Source organism: Lactuca virosa, chromosome 3 (genome assembly GCF_052849685.1).
Source record: "Lactuca virosa cultivar CGN04683 chromosome 3, Lactuca_virosa_CGN04683_v6, whole genome shotgun sequence".
NCBI lineage: Eukaryota > Viridiplantae > Streptophyta > Magnoliopsida > Asterales > Asteraceae > Lactuca > Lactuca virosa.
The window spans coordinates 216,515,338-216,537,467 of NC_136428.1; the positions used below are offsets into that span (position 1 = coordinate 216,515,338).

General features: G+C 38.4%; 1 protein-coding gene across 1 annotated transcript in view; it reads left to right on the plus strand.

Moving 5' to 3' along the window:
* Positions 1-5,389, plus strand: part of LOC145166980 (uncharacterized) — a 30,887-nt gene extending 25,498 nt beyond the window's left edge. The window contains exons 2-3 of the mRNA XM_079086051.1: positions 4,221-5,127; positions 5,220-5,389. Of these exons, the coding sequence (XP_078942177.1) occupies positions 4,221-5,127; positions 5,220-5,236 (924 nt within the window). The 3' untranslated portion in view covers positions 5,237-5,389. The remainder of the gene's footprint in view (positions 1-4,220; positions 5,128-5,219) is intronic.
* The last annotated feature ends 16,741 nt before the right edge of the window (positions 5,390-22,130 follow it).

The window sequence follows — 22,130 nt, forward strand, 5'->3', positions numbered from 1 at the left end:
ACTTGGACATGGGAAAGGAAGGAAGAGGAAGGCTCCTTCTAAGAGCCACAACGGAAAGTCCCATGATGGATCCTCTTCTAGTGGGACCAAAAGTGGTTCTGCTAAACCCTCTTCCAATCCAAAGGAAGCAGAGTGCTTCCATTTTCATGAAAAAGGGCATTGGAAACGTAGTTGCCCAAATACTTGCAGGACATTAAGAATGGGAAGATAAAGCCCACCTTCGCAGGTATTTAAACTATTCTATCTAATAACTCATTACATGCTAATTCTTAGGTCGTTGATATAGGGTGTGGTTTTCACATTTGTTCTGATTTGCAGGGTCTAAAAAGAAGTAGGGATGTGGAGCACGGGAAGATGAACTTAATCATGGGAATAGGAAAGCGTCGTCTGTCACCAAGATTGGAGTTTATTCTTTATTGCTTAGTAGTGGGTTAAATTTAGATTTGAATAATTATTGCTACTCATCTGATATGGTGAGAAACATTTGTTGGGTTATGAGCAAAACATCAATCCTATGGTGCACATGCAAACCCTAAAGCTTTGGATCTAGTTTTTCTATTTGTACATGCAATAATCATCCAAAGTTTGTAAACCCTAATCTAGCATACAACAAAATCGAAATCTACATCTAATGAAGAGTGAAGATAATACCTTTGATTGTAGCTTGATGATCTTGAGCTTTTGAGAACCTAGGGCCTCAAATGTGATGCCTCTAATAGATCACAAGCACCAAAACAATTAGAGAATGCAAGAGAGAGAGGGGGAAGGTAATTTTCGGCTCTTGGAATCCTTCTAGGGTTGTGGTAGCCGAAAATGTGAAGCTAATGGTGTCCTTATATAGCCGAAGAATTAGGGTTTCAGTCAAATACCTAATCAGGTTGCGTAAGCCCTAAGCAGCCCACAAGAATCTTCCAGAATCCCTACTATGGACAAAATCCAATGGGCTTCCACAAGAATTTCGTCCACCCCTATCATTAGGGTTCCTCAGCCCATATTGCAATTATCACAAAATTACAATATCAGTCCCCTTAGTTTAATTAACCTCTTTTGACCACAAAATTAATTCTAAATTAATTCTTGACCAATGTTAATTAAATAATATGATTTCTCTTTTAATATATTATTCATATAATATATTAACAAACCATAATAACCTCTTTCTCCATTATTCATCCAGTCAAATTGCTTTGGTGAAGGCAACCCAAAAGGACCATGCTACAACCGGGTCAAGTACATACCAAATATAGTTATGGACTTAGACACTAATCCAACAACATTACTTCCTTTCATGGTTTGTATAAACAAGGTTTTAGATTTTCGTTTAATAATGAAATTAGTTCTATTAATGCTTTTTATAATGGTACTTTTTATTTTGAACGGACTCTTTACTGAATGATAGTAACGGACTCTTTACTGAACAAAGTTTTTGGCCAATTTTGAAAGAAACGTCTGATATACGATGATGTATCCCTAGTATGTTCGACAATGTACTCCTAGTGTGTTCGACAATGTACTTTTTGTAAATGATCCAGGGCTTTCTGTTTCCCCTCTGATGTTAACACTCCTACGTATCGTACCGCTATGTGCGCATACATATAAATGAGAGTGTTATGATTAACTGGTGATGATACTTTATATCATGATCCTCTTCGGTACCACTACAATCGCCTGTTATATACAAGTTATGAATATTTAAGATGAATAAGACAGTCGACTGAGTAACTCTGCCTCAAATCCACAACCAAACAAGGAACAGGAATTAAGGCGGAATCACTCACTCTAAGCCTGCAGCCTCTTAGTTATTCACAACCATGATGTATATGCCACACCATCATAGCTTCTCTAAACGGATCTTTTAGTTCTCTTGAATACTGTGATCTATTTCAATATGCGAGTTATTATAATTACTTTTTTAGTGTTTTCCCCAAGTTTTAATCTTATATGAATATAAATTAATTTTCAAAGTAATTACTATTTCAAAAACGTACCGCTGCTCGTCGATGACTCCGGGGTAGATTCTCCTGCGGTGATCATCAGAATGCGTCCATCCGCTCCTGAGTTCTTTGCTATCGGGCAGTCCCTCTGATAGTGTCCAGTCTCACCACAGCCATAAGAGGCTTGGTTTTCTTCAGCTCCGGGGACTTGGTGTTGGATATAGTGTCTAAGTCCATAACTATATTTGGTATGTACTTGACCCAACCCGGCATGGTCCATTTGGGTTGCACTTCACCCGAACAATTTATGGATAATCGTTTGAGAATAGTATAAGTTATGATTTATTAATATATTATAAGTCCTAATATATTAATATAAAATCATATTATTTAATTAGTATTGATCTATAATTAATCTAGAATTAATTTAGAGATCAAAAGTATGACTAATTAAATATGGGCTCTTGTATTTATATAGTGTGGGCTAATGCTTATTTGGAATGGGCTAGGCTTGCATGGAAAGTCCATGGATACTCCATGGAGCTTTAACCCATGGATCTCATGGAAATGAAAAGACATGGGTATTAGGGTTTACATGAATGTAACCCTAATCCACCACACTATATAAAGGAGGCTTTGGTTCTTGAAATCACACGAGTTGTGGTGAGTAAAGTAAGAGGGCCGATTTCAAGAAGGTGATTACTATTCTCTCAAAGTTCCAAGTTTGTGGTGATTTGTGATTTCCATTTGAGGCATCCACACTATTGGTGCTAGGCTCTAAAACTCCAAGCAATCAACTACAACTACAAGGTAAGTAATTCTACTAGCTTTATTTGATTCAAGTTCCCCATGCCATGCTAGATAGGATAAGAACCTTGGAAAAATAATTATTTGCATGTATCATAGTCAAACATAGATCCAAGGTTTCTAGGATTACATGTACACCATAGGAGTGTTAGAATGCTCAAAACTAATCAGTGGTATCAGAGCCTGGTTTGTTTATTTGATACTTGATGCAAAAAAAAAAAAACTTGAAAATCGAAGTTTTGTTCAGAAGCTCGTATCAAAATTTCAAGTTTTGTATATGTACTTACGATTCTTGAAATTTTTGATATGAACATTCATAAACATATGAGTTTAGAAGATCATAGAAATTATGTGCTAATAATTGATTAGATTAATTCTTGATCTTTATGTGTTTTAATGGAGTCCATAACTAGTTCTTAAGTTATGGATAACCAAAAGTCACATTTATAAATAACCATTAAAAGAACACATAGGTTACAAAAAATGAAGAGTCTTCATTTTTAATAACCATTAACTCATAAGTTATGAGAAATGAAAAGTTTTGAAAGTTTACAAAACTTGCCCTCAAGTTTTGGAACATGTAAAGTCATATTAAAAACTTTAGTTCCAACCCCTAGAATTTTAAAAGTTAAAATTCAACCCTTATACTTTATAATATTATAAGTTTAATAATATTTATATATGTATAAGATCAAGTCGTCTTACCGCTAGTACGCCTCATTCACGAAGCCGGTCTATAAGGGGGGTATAAGGTTGTTGCCTATAAAATGGCAACTTAATGGGTGTCCACTCTCACCCACCGCTTCCTTGATCGGTGGAGGGTCGTTAGCCAAACGGGTAGGACAAGGACTTATAAATTCTCATTAAAAGTATAATGATAATACTAAAGTAACTAAACTTTATTGAATTCCCAATCTTAGTTATTTTAGGAAAATGTGAATAAGGTGCTAATCCATGAAATTACACTTTACACTTTGTTTAAGTCGTTAGTGGAGCGTGTGTGGTTAACCGGCACACTAACTTGAACTTAACAAGGTAGGTAAAGGCTGACTTAATGTTTATCATAGTAGCGATGGAGTGTGTGTGGTTAACCGGCACATCGATTGAGGGGTAATATATTAAGGGTACCAAGTAATTTGCATGGTTACTTCACACCTTGTTTTGTGATCCTCGGCATCCCAGTCACAAAACTTGAAGGGCACACTCGAGATTGAAACATGTCATTGAAGAAAGTTCAATGAATCTCAAAGAATCTAGGAGTTTCTAAACCAATTAAAACCTAATTAAATATTTCGTTTTTCATGGTGGAAATTGGTGAATCGTCATTCACCTACCTTCAAATATCTTATAGCTTAGATTACGGCATCCCTCTTCTAAGTTATAAAATATTGTGTTGGGTCCTAGCCTTAATATTACATTTGGGTGTTTTGTTAAGGACTATCTCTATATCTAATCTAATCTATTCCCTTTTCTTTTCAGATGTATTCCAATAACAATGCTTCTGGCTCAAACCCTACTAGCTCCTTCTCTCTCATGAATCTTTGTGGGAGAGTCATCTTTGATGGGTCCAACTTTACAGATTGGATCAGAAACATCAGGATGGTCACTCGGTATGAGAACAAAGAATATGTTCTCGACAAGGAGCTGAAGGTACCCGAGCCAACTACTACTCCTGAAGAGCTTGCTGAATATGAGGTACATGAAAGAGATGCTACAAAAGTGGCATGCATCATGATGGCCACCATGACAACCGAACTCGAAAAGTCCTATGAGGACTATTATCCTTTTGAGATGCACCAGGACTTGATGGACCGCTACCATCAAAGTGCTCGTCAAGAGCGATATGAAATAATCTCCTCCATGATAACAACCCGAATGAAGGATGGTGAACCCATCACGGGCCACATGCAGAAAATGCAAAGGTATGTGGACTGTTTACTGAAGCTGAATGTGAACTTCCCTAAGGAGTTAGCAATAGACATCATTTTGCACTCCTTGACATCGTGTTATGATCAATTCCGCATGACATATCACATGAACAAGGAAGAAGTCACCCTCAGCAAACTTCAAGGACTCTTGAAGACCGCCGAAAGTGGTCTAAAGGGTAAGTCGGTTGTTACTACTCCTACTCCTACTCCAACTGCGGCCAATGTCTTGGCAATCGGGCATGGCAAAGGGAAGAAGAGAAAGAACCATTCTAAGGGTACCAAGGGTAAGACCCTTGAAGGCTCCTCTTCAAGCAAAACCAAGAAAGGTTTCGTCACTCCTTCTGCTAACCCTAATGAGGCTGAATGCTTCTATTGCCATGAAAAGTCGCACTGGAAGCGAAACTGCCCAAAGTACCAGCAAGATTTGAAGGATGGGAAAGTAAAACCCAACCATACAGGTATATACACTATATTGTCTAATAACTCACCTCATTCTAAGTCTTGGGTCCTTGATACAGGTTGTGGTATTCACATATGTTGTGATTTGCAGGGACTAAAAAGAAGTGAGAATGTGGAGCAGGGAAAGATAAACTTGATCATGGGAAACAGGAAAGCTTCACCTGTCACCAAGATAGGAGTTTATTCCTTAGTGCTAAATAGTGGGTTTACATTAGATTTGAATAAATGTTATTATTCGCCAAAAATGGCAAGAAATGTTATTTCCTTTCATGCATTGTATAAACAAGGTTTTACCTTTTATTTTGATAATAATAATGGTAGTATTGATGCTTTCTTTAATAATGTTCTTTATTTTAAAGCATTACCTTGTGATGGCGTGTATGAAACTGTATCTGTTGTAGATAATCTAGGAAATAATGTATTGTGTATTAACTCTTCCACTAGCTTAGATAAAGCATCCTTATGGCATTGTCATCTTGGATATGTAAGCAAGAAACGCATAGGCCAACTCCAAAAGGATGGAGTCTTGGAGTCATTTGACCTAAAGTCAGATGATAGTTGTGAATCTTGTTTGCTTGGTAAAATGACAAAGTCACCTTTTACTGGCACTTGTGCTAGGGGTGAAGGTTTGCTGGACCTCATACACACGGATGTGTGTGGACCCTTCAGAACCGCCACAAGAGATGCTAATCGGTTCTATGTGACTTTTACTGATGATTTTAGTAGATATGGATATGTCTACCTAATCAAGCATAAGTCAGAAACCTTTGAGAAATTAAAAGAGTTTAAGCAAGAAGTGGAGAATCAGTTGGGCAGGAACATTAAGATGCTTCGATCCGATCGTGGTGGTGAGTATCTTAGTACTGAGTTCCTTGACTATCTTAAGGAATGTGGGATTGTCTCACAATTGACACCTCCTAGGACACCACAGTTGAATGGTGTAGCTGAGAGGCGCAATCGGACCTTGTTGGACATGGTTCGTTCCATGATGAGTCGAGCTTCGCTACCAATCTCATTTTGGGGGTATGCCTTAGAGACTGCCGCCCATATCCTTAATCTAGTCCCTACAAAGAAGGTTGCCAAAACACCTCACTAGGTGTGGACAGGAAAAGTTCCCAATCTAGACCACATCAAGATTTGGGGTTGCGAGGCTTTCGTGAGACGCGAGACTCACGATAAGCTCGAACCCCGAAGCGAAAGGTGTATTTTCATCGGCTACCCACAGAAATCCTTTGGTTACATCTTCTACAGACCCAGTGATAATGTGGTCTTTGTAGCAAGAAGAGGATTCATTCGAGAGAGAGAATTCATGAACCAAGGAGACAGTGGGAGGCAAATTGACCTTGAGGAAATTCAAGAGTCAAGTGGTGAAGGAACCTCAAACCCTAGCCCTCAAACTGAGGAGAAAACTCCTGTTGAGCCGACTGAAGAATCTATACCTCTGAGGCGTTCCACCAGAGTTAGGAATGCACCTGAGCATTATTATGGTTTTCATATTACTGCAGAAGGTGAGACACTTATCAGTGATAACACACTGGTAAATCTGGATGAGCCTAACAGCTACACGGAAGCCATGGCAGGCCCTGAGGCTGCTAAATGGAAAGAGGCTATGGATAGCGAGATACAGTCCATGTATGACAATCAAGTTTGGAACTTGGTTGACAATGTACCTGATCGTAAGATAGTTGGGTGCAAATGGATCTTCAAGAAGAAGACCGACATGGATGGTAATGTACACACTTATAAGGCACGACTGGTTGCAAAGGGTTATTCTCAAACTCCGGGAGTTGATTATGATGAGACCTTTTCACCAGTGGCCAAGATTAAGTCTATTAGGGTTCTGTTAGCCATTGCTGCATTTCATGATTATGAAATATGGCAAATGGATGTCAAAACCGCTTTCCTTAATGGAAAGTTGGCTGAAGATGTTTACATGGTTCAGCCAGAAGGTTTTGTCAGTACAGAGTACCCCAGTAGAGTGTGTAAGCTCGAGAAATCCATTTATGGATTAAAACAGGCACCTCGCAGATGGAATCTTTGCTTTGATGAGAAAATCAAAGAATTTGGCTTTTCAAGGAGTGAAGATGAATCTTGTGTCTATATCGAGGCTAGTGGGAGTATAGTCAGCTTTTTGGTACTGTATGTGGATGACATACTACTCATAGGAAATGACATCCCAACCCTGCAGGAAGTAAAGTCCTGGCTTGGGAAGTGTTTCGCTATGAAGGACCTTGGAGAAGCTGCCTATATCCTAGGGATAAGGATTTTGAGAAACAGGAGTAAAAGAATAATTGGACTTAGTCAAAGCACCTATGTGGACAAAGTGCTGAAAAGGTTCAACATGCATAATTCCAAGAAAGGAGAGTTACCCATCTAGAGTAACGCCAGATTGAGTAAGACACAAAGCCCTAGTACTGAGGCTGAGATAGCAGAAATGAGTCGAATACCTTATGCTTCAGCTGTAGGATCGATCATGTATGCTATGACGTGTAATCGACTTGATGTAGCCTTTGCTTTAAGCATGGTTAGCAGGTATCAAGGGAACCCTGGCAAGGCACACTGGACTGCGGTAAAGAATATCCTCAAGTAACTACGGAGGACTAAGGACTGGGTCCTTACCCTCGGTGGCAGTGAGGACTTGAGAGTTGTAGGGTACAGTGATGCTAGCTTTCAGACTGACAGGGATAATTTCCGCTCTCAGTCGGGCTGGGTCTTTACTCTAAACGGAGGGGCAATTACTTGGAAAAGTTCCAAGCAGGAGACAGTGGCTGATTCCACTTGTGAATCAGAGTATATAGCAGCAAGCGAGGCAGCAAAGGAGGCTATATGGCTAAAGAACTTCATCGGAGACCTTGGAGTTGTACCAGCTATAAAGGAGCCAATGGAGATTTTCTGTGACAACAATAGTACGGTTGCCTTAGCCAAGGAACCAAGAGATCATGGGAGATCCAGACACATTGACAGAAAATATCACTTCATTAGACATCGAATAGAAGAAGGAATCCTCGTGGCAAATAGGGTATCATCGGATGAGAACCCAGCAGATCCCCTCACGAAGGGACTGACTCGGGCTAAGCATCTCCAACATGCTCGGAGCATAGGGCTGAAGGATGATATTAGTTTTAGTAGTTAGATAATCTTGAAATTTGTAAAATATAATTGACATTTGATGATAAATAAAAGCTGTTATTTATGAGTAAAGTGTTGCTATCTCTTGTCAATCGTTTACTATTATTTCTTTTTGCATGTTTTGACTTCCAGAATAATTATGTTATGGTTTATATCATATTATTCAAACTGTCCATAGTCGGTCATATGTTGGAAGTAGATATGAATCAAGACTGTCATGGGTTGGCTTGTAGAGGTCTAAGATGTTAGACAAAGCGGGGCTACATCATTCATGAGTGCTCATAAGTTCTGAGTCTTGGATTCAACCCATGCTCACTTGTATCACTTCATGGAATTTATCTCGAGTGATCGTGAGACGGTAATATCATATAAGTCTTCAAACCTAGAGATATGATTTGTTGCCTATGAGTTGGTTATGCATTGATTGCACGAAAACGCATTGGTAACTCGATGTTATAAACCGTTCTTTTGTGTGTAATTCAACAAGTAGTAGAGAAAACATATGAGTCGAATTTTATCTGTTCCTTCTAGGATTAGAAGCGATATCTAGGCCCCTCGATGATTTTGTTTTGACCTATGTACCGGGCCCGGTCATAACTAAATTGATGTGTTCAGTTAAGTTCTATGTCAAACAAATCGGAAATCGGGAAACAAATGCTGGACAACAAGCAAGACCATGTTCCATGTATTTGTCCGGCTGATATCTAGAACAGAGGATTATATGATCACTTATCTAAAATGGCGCTTCATAGTTCAACATAGTTTAAAGAGCTACGATTGCTGATCGGTTCTTGAAGTCATACTTGCAACTATAGTTATTAGACTTATCCAAGTGGGAGACTGTTGGATATAGTGTCTAAGTCCATAACTATATTTGGTATGTACTTGACCCGACCCGGCATGGTCCATTTGGGTTGCACTTCACCCAAACAATTTATGGATAATCGGTTGAGAATAGTATAAGTTATGATTTATTAATATATTATAAGTCCTAATATATTAATATAAAATCATATTATTTAATTAGTATTGATCTATAATTAATCTAGAATTAATTTAGAGATCAAAAGTATGACTAATTAAATATGGGCTCTTGTATTTATATAGTGTGAGCTAATGCTTATTTGGAATGGGCTAGGCTTGCATGGAAAGTCCATGGATACTCCATGGAGCTTTAACCCATGGATCTCATGGAAATGAAAAGACATGGGTATTAGGGTTTACATGAATGTAACCCTAATCCACCACACTATATAAAGGAGGCTTTGGTTCTTGAAATCACACGAGTTGTGGTGAGTAAAGTAAGAGGGCCGATTTCAAGAAGGTGATTACTATTCTCTCAAAGTTCCAAGTTTGTGGTGATTTGTGATTTCCATTTGAGGCATCCACACTATTGGTGCTAGGCTCTAAAACTCCAAGCAATCAACTACAACTACAAGGTAAGTAATTCTACTAGCTTTATTTGATTCAAGTTCCCCATGCCATGCTAGATAGGATAAGAACCTTGGAAAAATAATTATTTGCATGTATCATAGTCAAACATAGATCCAAGGTTTCTAGGGTTGCATGTACACCATAGGAGTGTTAGAATGCTCAAAAACCAATCACTTGGGAGATCGGTTGAGTCGGTGCCCTGCAGAAACGGACTGTATGTCCCTTTCTGTGGCAATTCAGATACTGCATCTCCCGGCATACTCCGGTGTGGTGATAGTTGCACTTTCCACACTTCGGGAGGGTTCCAGCATATCGACTGGCAGGTGCTGGAGCAGAAGGCGTTGTAGCAGCGTACATAGTACTCGCTTGTTGCTCTTGCGGGGGTTCCTGTGTTGTTCGCTTCTTCTTCCTCTTGTTCCCCGACTTCTGATTATAGTCCTTTCCCTTAAATGGCTCGGGAACAAGGACTTCTACACCATGGCAGACTCCATGGTCGATGAGTCACTGGCCAGGCGCTTGGCGCTATCAAATGTGGCTGGGTTAGAAGACAACACATCTCCTTGAGTCGGAGCAGTCAGACCCCAAATGTATCGTTCTATCTTCTTGCTCTCCGGGGTAACCATCCCGGGGCATAGTGCTGCCAGGTCACAAAACCTGTCAGTGTAGGCCACTATGTCCGAGCTGACCATCTTGAGCTCCCATAGTTCTTGTTCCAGCTTTTGTACTTCGCCCCTCGGGCAGTACTCTTCCAGCATTAACTCTTTTAGATTTTCCCAACCTATTGAGTTTGCCACTGATAGGGTCAGTGACTTAACATGGCTGTTCCACCATGTCAGGGCTCTGTTGGAGAAGGTACAGACAGCAAACTTCACTTTGCTCTCTTCTGGGCACGAACAGATTTCGAAGACCGAATCTGTTTTCTCGAACCATCGCATCAGAGCGATGACTCCACCTTTTCCATTAAAAGAAAGAGGTTTGCAGTTTGTGAAGTCCTTGTAGGAGCACTCTCTCGAGCGCACAGGGACCTCACCTTGAGTAAAATGAACAGGTGTTCCACCTCCGCTGGAACTGGTAGGATGATATTGAGTCATGGTTGTTGCCACAGCCGCAACTACCGCAGCATTTAGAGTTGCCGCATCGATTTGTGGAGAAGGTATTGGAGTTATCGGAGTAGTGCGTCTGTTTGATCTGCGAGGAGGCATCTTTGCTAAAAGAATACAAAGATGAGACGGAATAAGTCTAAAGCAATGTACACAAGCCGAAAGCTGAAAAGACAAGGTTATCCTAGTTCTGGGTGTATCGGGTCCTGACTTCCATAGGGTTCTAGAGACAATTCATAAAAGAGTCTATACCTAATAAACTCTATGAATTTAAAATGGCTATCCTCGAATGAATATTTGTTGCCTGAATAACTGTTACCAGCTGCATGTAAGAAAATAATCCTAACAGATAATGTGAGCAGTGTCTCCACTCGCTCATTAAGTTAACAAGATTATTATTTATTAGTGTGACGTGTAAGACGTTTTGGTTACTCCTGTTGATCCCTCTTTGAAAGCTCCTCATGAACTTGCTCTTGTTTCCTCCTGACTCTTCTATTGTCTACTATGAGGAAGTGGTTACTTCTATCTGGGCTTGTCGTGCGAGAATGGAAGTGACTAAAGAACCTATGAGATTTATGGTAACTTTATGGGGTGATCCTTACAGAGTCCTTCTATAATTGTACAATGCATACAAGTTATATATAATTCAAGATTAAATAGACCTTCGAATAGGTGATCCTACTCCAAAACCACAACCAAACAAGGAACAGGTAGTGAAGCGTAGATCACAAATTCTAAGTCTATAAAATCTTAATTATATATAACCTTGGGAGTATACATTGCAAGATTATAGACCTATCCGTAAGGGTCTTTTAAGTTATCACATAAGTTGTTTACATGGTCTAAAATACTCCTATAGTACTTTAATGTAATGTACTTGGTATGTTTTAAACTTGTTATCGCATTATGGTATCATAGAATACTCCTATAGTATTCTAACTCTAATGTACTTGATCTAGTATTCTCTTGACTGATGTTTAGGTAAGTTTTAAGACTGTTGCAACACCACATCACTCCCAAACACATGTCGGTCACATCTCGAATGAATATAGTTGATCATGCTATATTGATCCTAGCTATGATTACATAACTGTTCAGGTTTGACGAAAGTGTTCAACCTTTAAATACTTTAGTTCTGTTCTTCTTGTGACACTTGATGTACATGTATAAGCAAGTAGGTATATTTTTATAACTTATCGTTATACTCTTAAAATATATCATTATCCAGAGCACTTAAGCCCCATTATATTTATAGTTGTATATCTTTTATCGGTTGATATACTTAGTTCACTATAAACAATGCTCTGATACCAATCTGTCACACCCCAAAACCGGAACGGCGGAATTGTTCGGGGGTGGAGGACGTCATGTTTAGTATCACAAGATATGTATATAGTAAGCAAGTAATGAAAAACCATTTCATTTTAGAAAGAAAGTGTTTACAAAGTGTGTGTTCACAAAACATAGAATTCATAAGCAAATAACAAAACAAGACTTGAAGCTACTATGCTTCATCTTCTGAATTCCCAGCACGAGTACCTGTCTATTAGTCTCCTGAGAATACAAGTTATTTGAAAGAGTTGATCAGCAATTAAGCTGGTGAGTTCATAAGATTTTGGTGATGTAAGTAAGTTGTATAATGTAGTTAAAAATGTAGTAAGTTGTAGTAAGTTCTGTTTATAAAAGTTTGCATGTTCCTCCAGAAAATCCTATATTTCCTGCTTTGATGAAAGATAAGTAAAAATGACTCTACAGTCCTTTCTATGAGTATTAAATGGATACAAGTTATATAAAACCCAGAGTAAACAAACAATGGATTGTGCGTATCTGCCTTAAGCCCACAACCAAACAAGGAACAGGGAATGAGGCGGAAGGCACACAGTCTATTGGTTGTTTGATCATCGTTGTATATAACCCTGGCGTATTCACTTGGTACTCATGGGGTTAACTGTAATAGTTCCTTTATATTTAATGAAAAGATTCTTTAAGAAAACCCTTATTTCTTATAATAAAATGGTGACCACAGTGATTACTTCTATAATCACTTAGTTTATACTGGCTATATATGATCTAATATCGAATAGATAGTTAATTGGGTGAATCTGCCCTAAGCCCACAACCAAACAAGGTACAGGAAGTAAGGCAGAAAGCACACATCCAACTACCTGTTGGGTATTAATGATATATAACCATGATGTATAAACTAATGTATTATAGAGTTAATCACCTAAAGTCCTTTAAGTTTATACTGGTTTAATAAAATGGATTAAACCCTTTACTAGGAAGTTTCTAGTTTTGTTTACCAAAAGTTCTAATTTGGAAAGTATGTTTTATACTAGAAAACTGTGCATTGACTTTGTGTTCTATGACTTGACCCATACCTGGTACCCTTATGATAACTTAATGTATACATAGCATATATATATATATATATATATATATATATATATATCTAGAATCGAATAGATAATAGATTGGGTGAATCCGTTCCAAGCCCACAACCAAACAAGGAACAGGAAGTGAAGCGGAAAGCACACATCCTATTATCTGTCGGATCCTATTGTTATATATATATATATATATATATATATATATATATATATATATATATATATATATCCTTTGATGTATACATTAAGGAATCATAAGGTTAGCATTATGGTCCCTTTCTACTGAATGTACTAGACTCGACTGTTCTGTTGTCGTTTGTAAAATGTAAGTTTTGCCTAGCTTATAACTATCTTAACTCGAAAATAGTTTGCATTTGACTTTCAAGTGGAACTGTCACTTTATGAAAGTAATGGGAATTAAGGTCATAATGTGAAGGCTAGTACCCCTACTATACGCTCTCCATGTCTGGAGATTAAGGGAACCAAACGCGACTGTTTAGCAAACCAGTTGCTACGCCGTGTAATTCACATTAAAGTTTTATGATCATGTATACCCAATATAACTATCACCTTTTGTTTAGAACAATGAGTTAGTGATTCATTGGTATAATTAGATCCTATAGTAGTTCCATGCTATAGCAACTTAATTTGTTTGTTATGTATGGTATTGTTTGTTTCTCATCATAGTATTCTCTCTGTATGTTATTGTTTCTTTGTATGCTTCATTGTACTAGAAGTAATGAATAGCATCCTCCTAAACTATACCTATTATAGTTTACTAAAGTTTTACTTGAACTGTTATTGAAAAGACTCGTTTATCTACTAAGTTATGCTTGTACTTTAAAAACGGAGTTTTGTATAACTATAAAGTAACATAATTTTAAAAGAGTTTTTGAAATATTTTGACAACTTATAAATGACATAAGTAACATTTTGAAAGATGTTTATAACAAACAGTTACACAATTATCATTGTGTTCAACTTGTATTCCCCCCCCCCCCCTTAAAACATTTAAAACAGTTAAAAGATTCATTACGGGGTATGAACTCACCTGATGTGGGTGATTCAAACGGGTATGCGTGTAAGGATGAGAAGTTCCACGAATGAAGTTCCGAGACACAACAAGTCCTAAATGACATATATTGGCATGAATATAGTGTTTATAAACAACTATATGAAAGGAAACACCTTCTGGGACTAGGAAACACTTTGACCAAGTGTTGGAATCACATGTGATTCATCAAAAGGAAGTGGAATGGCACTAACTTGATTTTACTACCATGGGTTTACGGCCAAAGGGAGTTTATGGCCGTAAACTCATGGTCAAACATGCATAAGTGTTTGTTTGAAGGCTAGGGAGGCTTGAGGGACTTTTGCTCTACACAAGGATGAGAAAGACCAACACAAAGGAGGCTTTTGATGAGTTTACGACCCAAAGGAGTTTACAGCCGTAAACTCATGGTCATTATGCATTTGAGAGTAGTTTAAGGTCCTATTCTCATCAATGAAGGGTTCTAGGTCACAAGCTTTGCATCTAGGAGGGTTTATGGCCAAAATGGCACCCTTAAAGGGGTTTACGGCCATGCGAGATGGCTTGGCCGTAAACTCCTTTTGTCCTTGTGTTCTTGATGTTTTCAAGTCTCTAAGCATGAGTCCTAACTAGATATGAAGTATAGGGAAGAGTACTTACGATCTAGAAGCTTGAAATGGTCGGTTTTGGCTAAGAACACTAGTGTGTGTTCTTGGTGTTTCTTGAAGATCTAAGAAAAGAATGATTTCATGGATGAAATCAAGGAGTGTAAATAGTTAAGAAGGATTTACAACAAACTAGAGCAAGAACACTTACACTTTTGAATATCTAAGATGAAAAGTTGGATGATACTTGAGAGAGAATGAGACTTTCTTGACTTGGAAATGAGAATAATGAAGAATATGGAGGATATGAGTCTAAAAGGAGGAGTTTACGGCCCACCTTGAGTTTACGGCCGTAAACTCAAGTGTTGTGGCCGTGAACTCTCAATAAGAAGGTTAAGGCTTGATTTCTTGGACAGTGTCTCTAGCAGGTACATTCTAACACTTATTCCTTAAGTGTACTAGGCTTAAAACTCCTTAGAATGACCTTTAACTGGGCTAAAACTCATTACCAATGAGTCTGACACTCAATTGAGTTGATTGACTGGGCTTTAAAAGTAAAAATTTTCTGGGTTGTCACATGGATGGGAAAGTACACACTTATAAGGCGCGATTGGTTGTGAATGGCTTCACTCAAACTCCTGGAATTGACTATGACGAGACCTTCTCACCAGTGGCCAGAATCAAGTCTATAAGGGTTATTCTAGCCATAGCTGAATTTCATGATTATGAAATATGGCAAATGGATGTCAAAACCACTTTCCTTAATGGGAAGTTGGCTGAAGATGTTTACATGAATTACCCTGTGACAACCCGAAATTTCTAACTTATACATTCTTCATTTTGATTAAAGTAAGCCTCGTTTCGCTATTTTGTAATGAAGTTTTTGGTCTATATGAGTGCTTAAGGCTTAGTATAACCTTGAAATAAGTCTTAGGAAGGGTGAGAATGTGTGTAGCATCACTAAAACGAGCCAAACACACCCAACAAGGTGTGTGCGGCCGCACACCCGAGTGTGCGGCCAGCCAGCCGCACACAGCCAACCGCACACCCTCTTAGCCTCACACTCCAGCCTATATAAAGGACCCTAAGTCAACCATACACCCTTTTTCACACTCCTTCAAAGCTAGAGCATTTTCTCTCAAGAATTCTTCAAGTTTTCCACTCCAATCATCAAAACAAGTAAGTAAACATCCTTAGATCATTACTACAACACATTTGAAAGCCTTTTCCTTGAGTTTGATCCATGAAATCATCATTCTAGATGATCTTCATGTGTGTACGGCCACACACACATCATGTGTGACTGCACACACATCTTTTGGTCCTAAAATGGGCTTAAACACCCATCCAAGCTTAGCATCGACCAAAACACCTTCTTAGGACCATCACAAAGCCTTGGAAAATCGATTTGGACGCATTTGTATGGGAGTGTACGACCGCACACAGGCCTGGCCGTACACACCTGGCCGCACACGCCATGTGCAACCGCACACACCCTTTTAAGGGTCCAAGGTGGCCACAAACTCCCAATCCGGCTAAGTAATGGTCAAAACACCTTCACTAGAACATCCCAAAGGCTTGGAACCACGTTTTTGACACACTCCATAGTGAGTGTGCGGCCGCACACAGGTTTGGCCACACACTCTGGCCGCACACACACAAAATCCATGCTTTTGTGGCCTTACACTCCAATATAGGGCCATACACTCCTTATGTGCAACCTTATGAGTTGGTAACACCTAACTCTGAGTGTTTTTATGTCATTAAGACATGTCCCTATCACCATTAGTGGTTATATATACTAATGTATTTACATATATGTAATTATATGTTAAATAGGATTCGTTTGTGCTCGAGACTCCATTTGACACCCAACAATCCTATATCGAACTTCCATCCAAACCACTCACTGCAGGTGAGTTCATACCCCTGAATTAACCTTTTAAATGATTTTATATGCTTTTATGGGGGGGGGGGGGGAATACAAGTTGAACACTTCTAGTTATTGCTTTAATCACATGTGATTAATAACTAGAACAAACAAGAAAATTTGCTACTACTTTCAAATTGCTATCAAACTTATGGATTTTTCAAGCTTTCTAACCTTTTATTAAACTATTTAGATGTTAAAACTGTTTTCAAACTCTTTTATGCTTACAATATTTTCAAATCCATATCTACACCAGTATATTTATATAAGTAAGACTTGAAGGACTTAGGACTGATAGCTCACCTTACTTCCTGTTCCTTGTTTGGTTGTGGACTTAGGGTATCCTGTTATTTGTCCGAATGTCGTTGAATTCTTAGTTATATATCATATATATATGTGAGGATATAAAGGCTTTTCACTTCAGTTCAGTACCTTTGTGTAACAAAGGCATCCAAACAACCTTACTATTTAACTATTATAGGTATAGTTAAGGGATTACTACTCACTACTATTATTACAACGACCCATACAAGAGTCAATACATTTATGAGTCACTACTTAAGTACTACATTGAGCGAGAGAACATACTATACACTATACGAGAGAACATACTATACACTATACGAGAGAACATACTATACACTATATGAGAGAACATACTATACACTATACAAGAGAACATACTATACACTATACAAACATTAAATACTAAAGCAGAATGTGACATACTACTTCTCGATACGATACTTCATTGTGCTATCACCGTGTAACCAGAGTCTCCTGGAGGGAGAGCGGGCATTATGTGTATAGATCTATACGGGACAGACACTCCCACATCCTGACTGCTAGCTACAGTCCGAGCCGTTAAGGCCCAGGGGTGACAAAATGTCACCATACTACGTGTGACCTGGAGGGTCATCAGTTATTCAGCCGTCGATCAGCATGCTTACATACGAGTTCACATTCAAACCTTAAATTAACTAAATAAGGATTTAAGGCAAAAATGGACTTTTCGAGGCGTATCGCCTGGAGTCTACATATTCTACTTAGGACTTTTCGAGGCGTACTGCCTGGAGTCTGCATATTTTTACTTTAGGCTTTCGAGGCGTATTGTTCATTCAGTACCACCTGGAGTCTGTATTTTCATTACTTTGTGACTTTGTCACATACTCGTTTCAGTAAACTATATTTTTATACTAATCGTTTTCACTGGGGAAAAACCCTTACATTTACGAAAGAACAAACACACAACCAATCGGGTCTTGGTAGAAGACTACTTTTACTAGGAAACATAGGATTTTCTAGGGAGTATACTATTTCCAAAACATTTTAAATCAATTACTACACTACATCGTTACTAACATTTTTATACAAGCAATGACACTAAATACTTATGAACTCACCAGCTTTATGTTGATACTCGCTTTCAAAATAACTTGTATTCTCAGGTCATCAGTAGACAGGTACAGATGAAGCTTTTGAGAAGATGGAGCACATATAAGACTCATCTTTTATTTTGATTATACTTTTGGTGTCTTACAAACTATACAGAACACGCTTGTAATACAATTAGTATATTAATGCAATGGATGTTGTTGCTTGTTTTTACTATTATGCATTGTTATGATACTGTACATGACGTCCTCCACCCCAGAACGTTTCCGGCGTTCTTGGTTTTAGGGTGTGACATAGCCAGAGGGTTTTGTCAATGCCAAGTACCCTAATAGAGTGTGTAAGCTTGAGAAACCATCTATGGATTGAAACAGGCATCTCGCAGATGGAATCTTTGTTTTGATGATAAAGTCAAGGAGTTTGGATTTTCGATAAGTGAAGATGAGTCTTGCGTATATGTCAAAGCTAGTGGGAGTATAGTTAGCTTTCTGGTATTGTATGTGGATGACATACTGCTCATAGGAAACGACATCCCAACCTTGCAGGAGGTTAAGTCCTGGATTGGGAAGTGTTTTGCAATGAAGGACCTTGGGGAAGCTACTTACATTCTAGGGATAAGGATATTGAGAAATAGGAGTAAAAGGCTAATAGGAATTAGTCAAAGTACCTACTTGGATAAGGTGTTGAAACGGTTCAACATTGAGAATTCCAAGAAAGGTGAATTGCCCATCTAGAGCAATACCAAACTGAGCAAGGCTCAGAGTCCGAGAACTGATGAAAAGATAGCGGATATAAGTCAAGTGCCATATGCCTCTGCTGTTGGCTCAATCATGTACGTTATGACGTGTACTCGCCCTGATGTGGTTTTTGCTTTGAGCATGGTTAGTCGTTATCAAGGGAACTTTGGTAGAGCTCACTGGACTGCAGTAAAGAACATTATTAAGTACATACGGAGGACTAAGGACTGGGTCCTTACCCTCTGTAGGAGTGATGACTTGAGAGTAACATGGTATAGTGACACCAATTTTCAGACCGACAGAGATAATTTCTGCTCTCAGTCGGGTTGGATATTTACCCTAAATGGAGGAGCAGTAACTTGGAAAAGTTCCAAGCAGAAGACTGTAGCTAATTCAACATGCGAATCCGAGTACATAGCAGCGAGCGTTGAAAAATATCATCGGTGACCTTGGAGTTGTACCATCCATAAAGGAGCCTATGGAGATTTTCTGCGATAACGAAGGAGCGGTCGCCTTAAACAAGGAACCGAGGGATCATGGAAGATTTAGGCATATCGACAGAAAATACCACTTCATAATACATCGAGTAGAATAAGGACTCCTCGTAGTAAAGAGGGCATCGTCAGAGGATAACCCAACAGATCCCCTTACAAAGGGACTGAGTAGGGTTAAGTACTTGCAGCATGCTAGGAGTATCGGGCTGAAGGAGGATATTGGTTTTAATGATTAGATAGCTGTTTAGAAACTTGTAATAGATAAAAATGTAATTGACATTTCATAATTGAATAAAAGGAGTTTTATTTATAAGTAAAGTTACTATCTTGTGTCAATTGTTTACTATTGTTTCACTTTTGCATGTTTTGACTTCCAGAATAATAAGATTATTCAAACTATCCATAGTTGATCATACTTTGGAAGTAGGTTATGAGGCTAGACTGTCATGAATTAGCTTATATATTCTCTAAGGTGTCTAGACATAGAAAAAGTTTGCTACAACATTCATGAGTGCTCTTGAAATAAGATTTGAGTATTGGATTAAACCCACGCTCACATGAATCACTTCATGGAATTTATCACGAGTGATTGTGAGACGATAATATCATATAGTCTTCAAACCAAGATATATGAGTTGTTGACTATGAGTTGGTTGTGCATTGATAGTATGAAACCGCATCAGTAACTTGATGTTATAAAACGTATTGTTGTGTATGATTTAACGAGTAGTTAGTACAAGCATATAAGTCGAAGTTTATCTGTTCCTTTTATCCTAAGAGGATCAAAAGCGATATATTGGGCCCCTCGATAATTTTGTTTTGACTTATGTGTCGGGCCTGGTCAGAACTCAATTGATGTGTTCAATTAAGTTCTATGTCAAACGAATCAGAAATCGGGAAACAAACAACTGGACAATAAGTATGACCTTATTCCATGTCTTTGTCCACATGATATCTTGTAGAATATAGTATTATATGATCCCTTATCTAAAGGACGCGCCTGTTGGGTTTAACCCATTTCTTGTGCGATCGGTTGGGTGCCTTAGCACTTGCTTTTGAACTTGAAGCCGATCTTCGAGATGACTTTGACCTAACCGACATTGGTTTCACTGGAGCATCTCTTGAATTGGGCTTCTTGGTAGACATTCCCTTCTTGTTCTTGGGAGCTTGATTCTTGGCCTTTTGCACGTTCCAGTCACCATTGCGTGATTGTGACTTTGAAGGGTTTCTTTTGGAAAATCTCCCTTTTGGCGCGGTCTTCCATCCTTGTGCATAGTAAGGAACATATGCACGATTTGGACAATTTCTGGCAATGTGTCCAGGTGTTCCACAGTGAAAACATGTCTGTTTCTTCACGTAGGAGTTGTTTATTCCTGCCCCTGGTGGCGTACCCTTGCCTTGTTTCTGATTGTTCCCACATACGCACATACAGCAAGCTGTCTGTTTCACTTGTTTTGGTGGCCTGTATTTACCAATAGCAGGTTCATTAGAAGTAACTGAGTTAGAAGCAATAGATTCGGAATTCAAGGAGACATTGGTTTGACATTCAGCAGAATTTGCAGAACTAGAATTATTTATGTTCTACTTGTCCTCATCTCCCACTACTTTACCTGCACATGAAGTAGAATCATTAGAATCCTTCACCTCAACACTCTCAGTTGGCCCAGATTGTTCAGTCTTAACTGAATCAGGTATAGGAGGTGGACCAAACAGAGCAGGTATATCTTCTTCATTGGTCTCAAGAGGTGGGTTATAGTTGTCATTGAAGGGAGGTGGAACACTATGATACGCTATACCTTTATTTTGATTATCTTTAAACTTTAATTGTTTTTCAATCATCGATGCAACTACCTCACTTGACACATCAAATTTCTTAAAGGTAAAATCTGCATCTTTATATTTAGCTTTCAATGCATCAAGTTCGGCAGTCAAGTTAGCAAGTTGTTCCTTAACATATTTATAATTCGCACATTTGTTGCTATATTCCTCTTGAAGTTTTCTAAAGTCCTTGGTTTTGGCCTCTAATTGTTCTTTTAAGGGTTTTTGGGCCTCCTAAGTGTATATCCTTCATATTTAAGGTCCTCATTTTCACTTTTTAATATATCGATTTGATCACGAAGAAACTTAATTGTAGCTTCACAAGATTGAGAGCATGAAGTTTCATTACCCTTAGTGATTAAGGAACTCATTGTTTACCAAAAATTCCCTTTGACTATAAACCTCAAAAGTCAACCTTAAAAGTCAAATTTAAAAAGTCAAACTTAAAAGTCAAACTTGAAAAATCAAACTTAAAAGTCAAACCGAAAAGCCAAACATGAAAGCTTGAAAGTTAAACAAGAAAATCAAAGTTTAAATTCAAAGGTCAAACTTGAAAGTCAAAGTCAATTTTTTAAGGTCAAAAGTCAAACTAGTAAGTCAAAAATCAAAAGTCAAAGCTTTATTCTGAAAACGAAACTTCAAAATTCGAAAAATTGATTTTTTGGGCCAAAAATGTCAAAAATCCGAAACTTGGACCGAAAATGCAAAGCTCCTTGGTTTGGACCGGGAAGACTCGCTGCTGACCGCAAATGAGGACCGCAAACGAGGGAACCGAAAACCTGCGAGGACCAAACACGTGCGAGGCAGCTCACCGCAAACCCTCGCACCCGAAAACCGTTTTCGATCTCCGGACGCTCCACCTATTGTTATGGAAACAATTGAGAACTCATAGAACTCACATGCATAGTCAATCAATTGGAATGGGCACAAAAAAGGAATATGT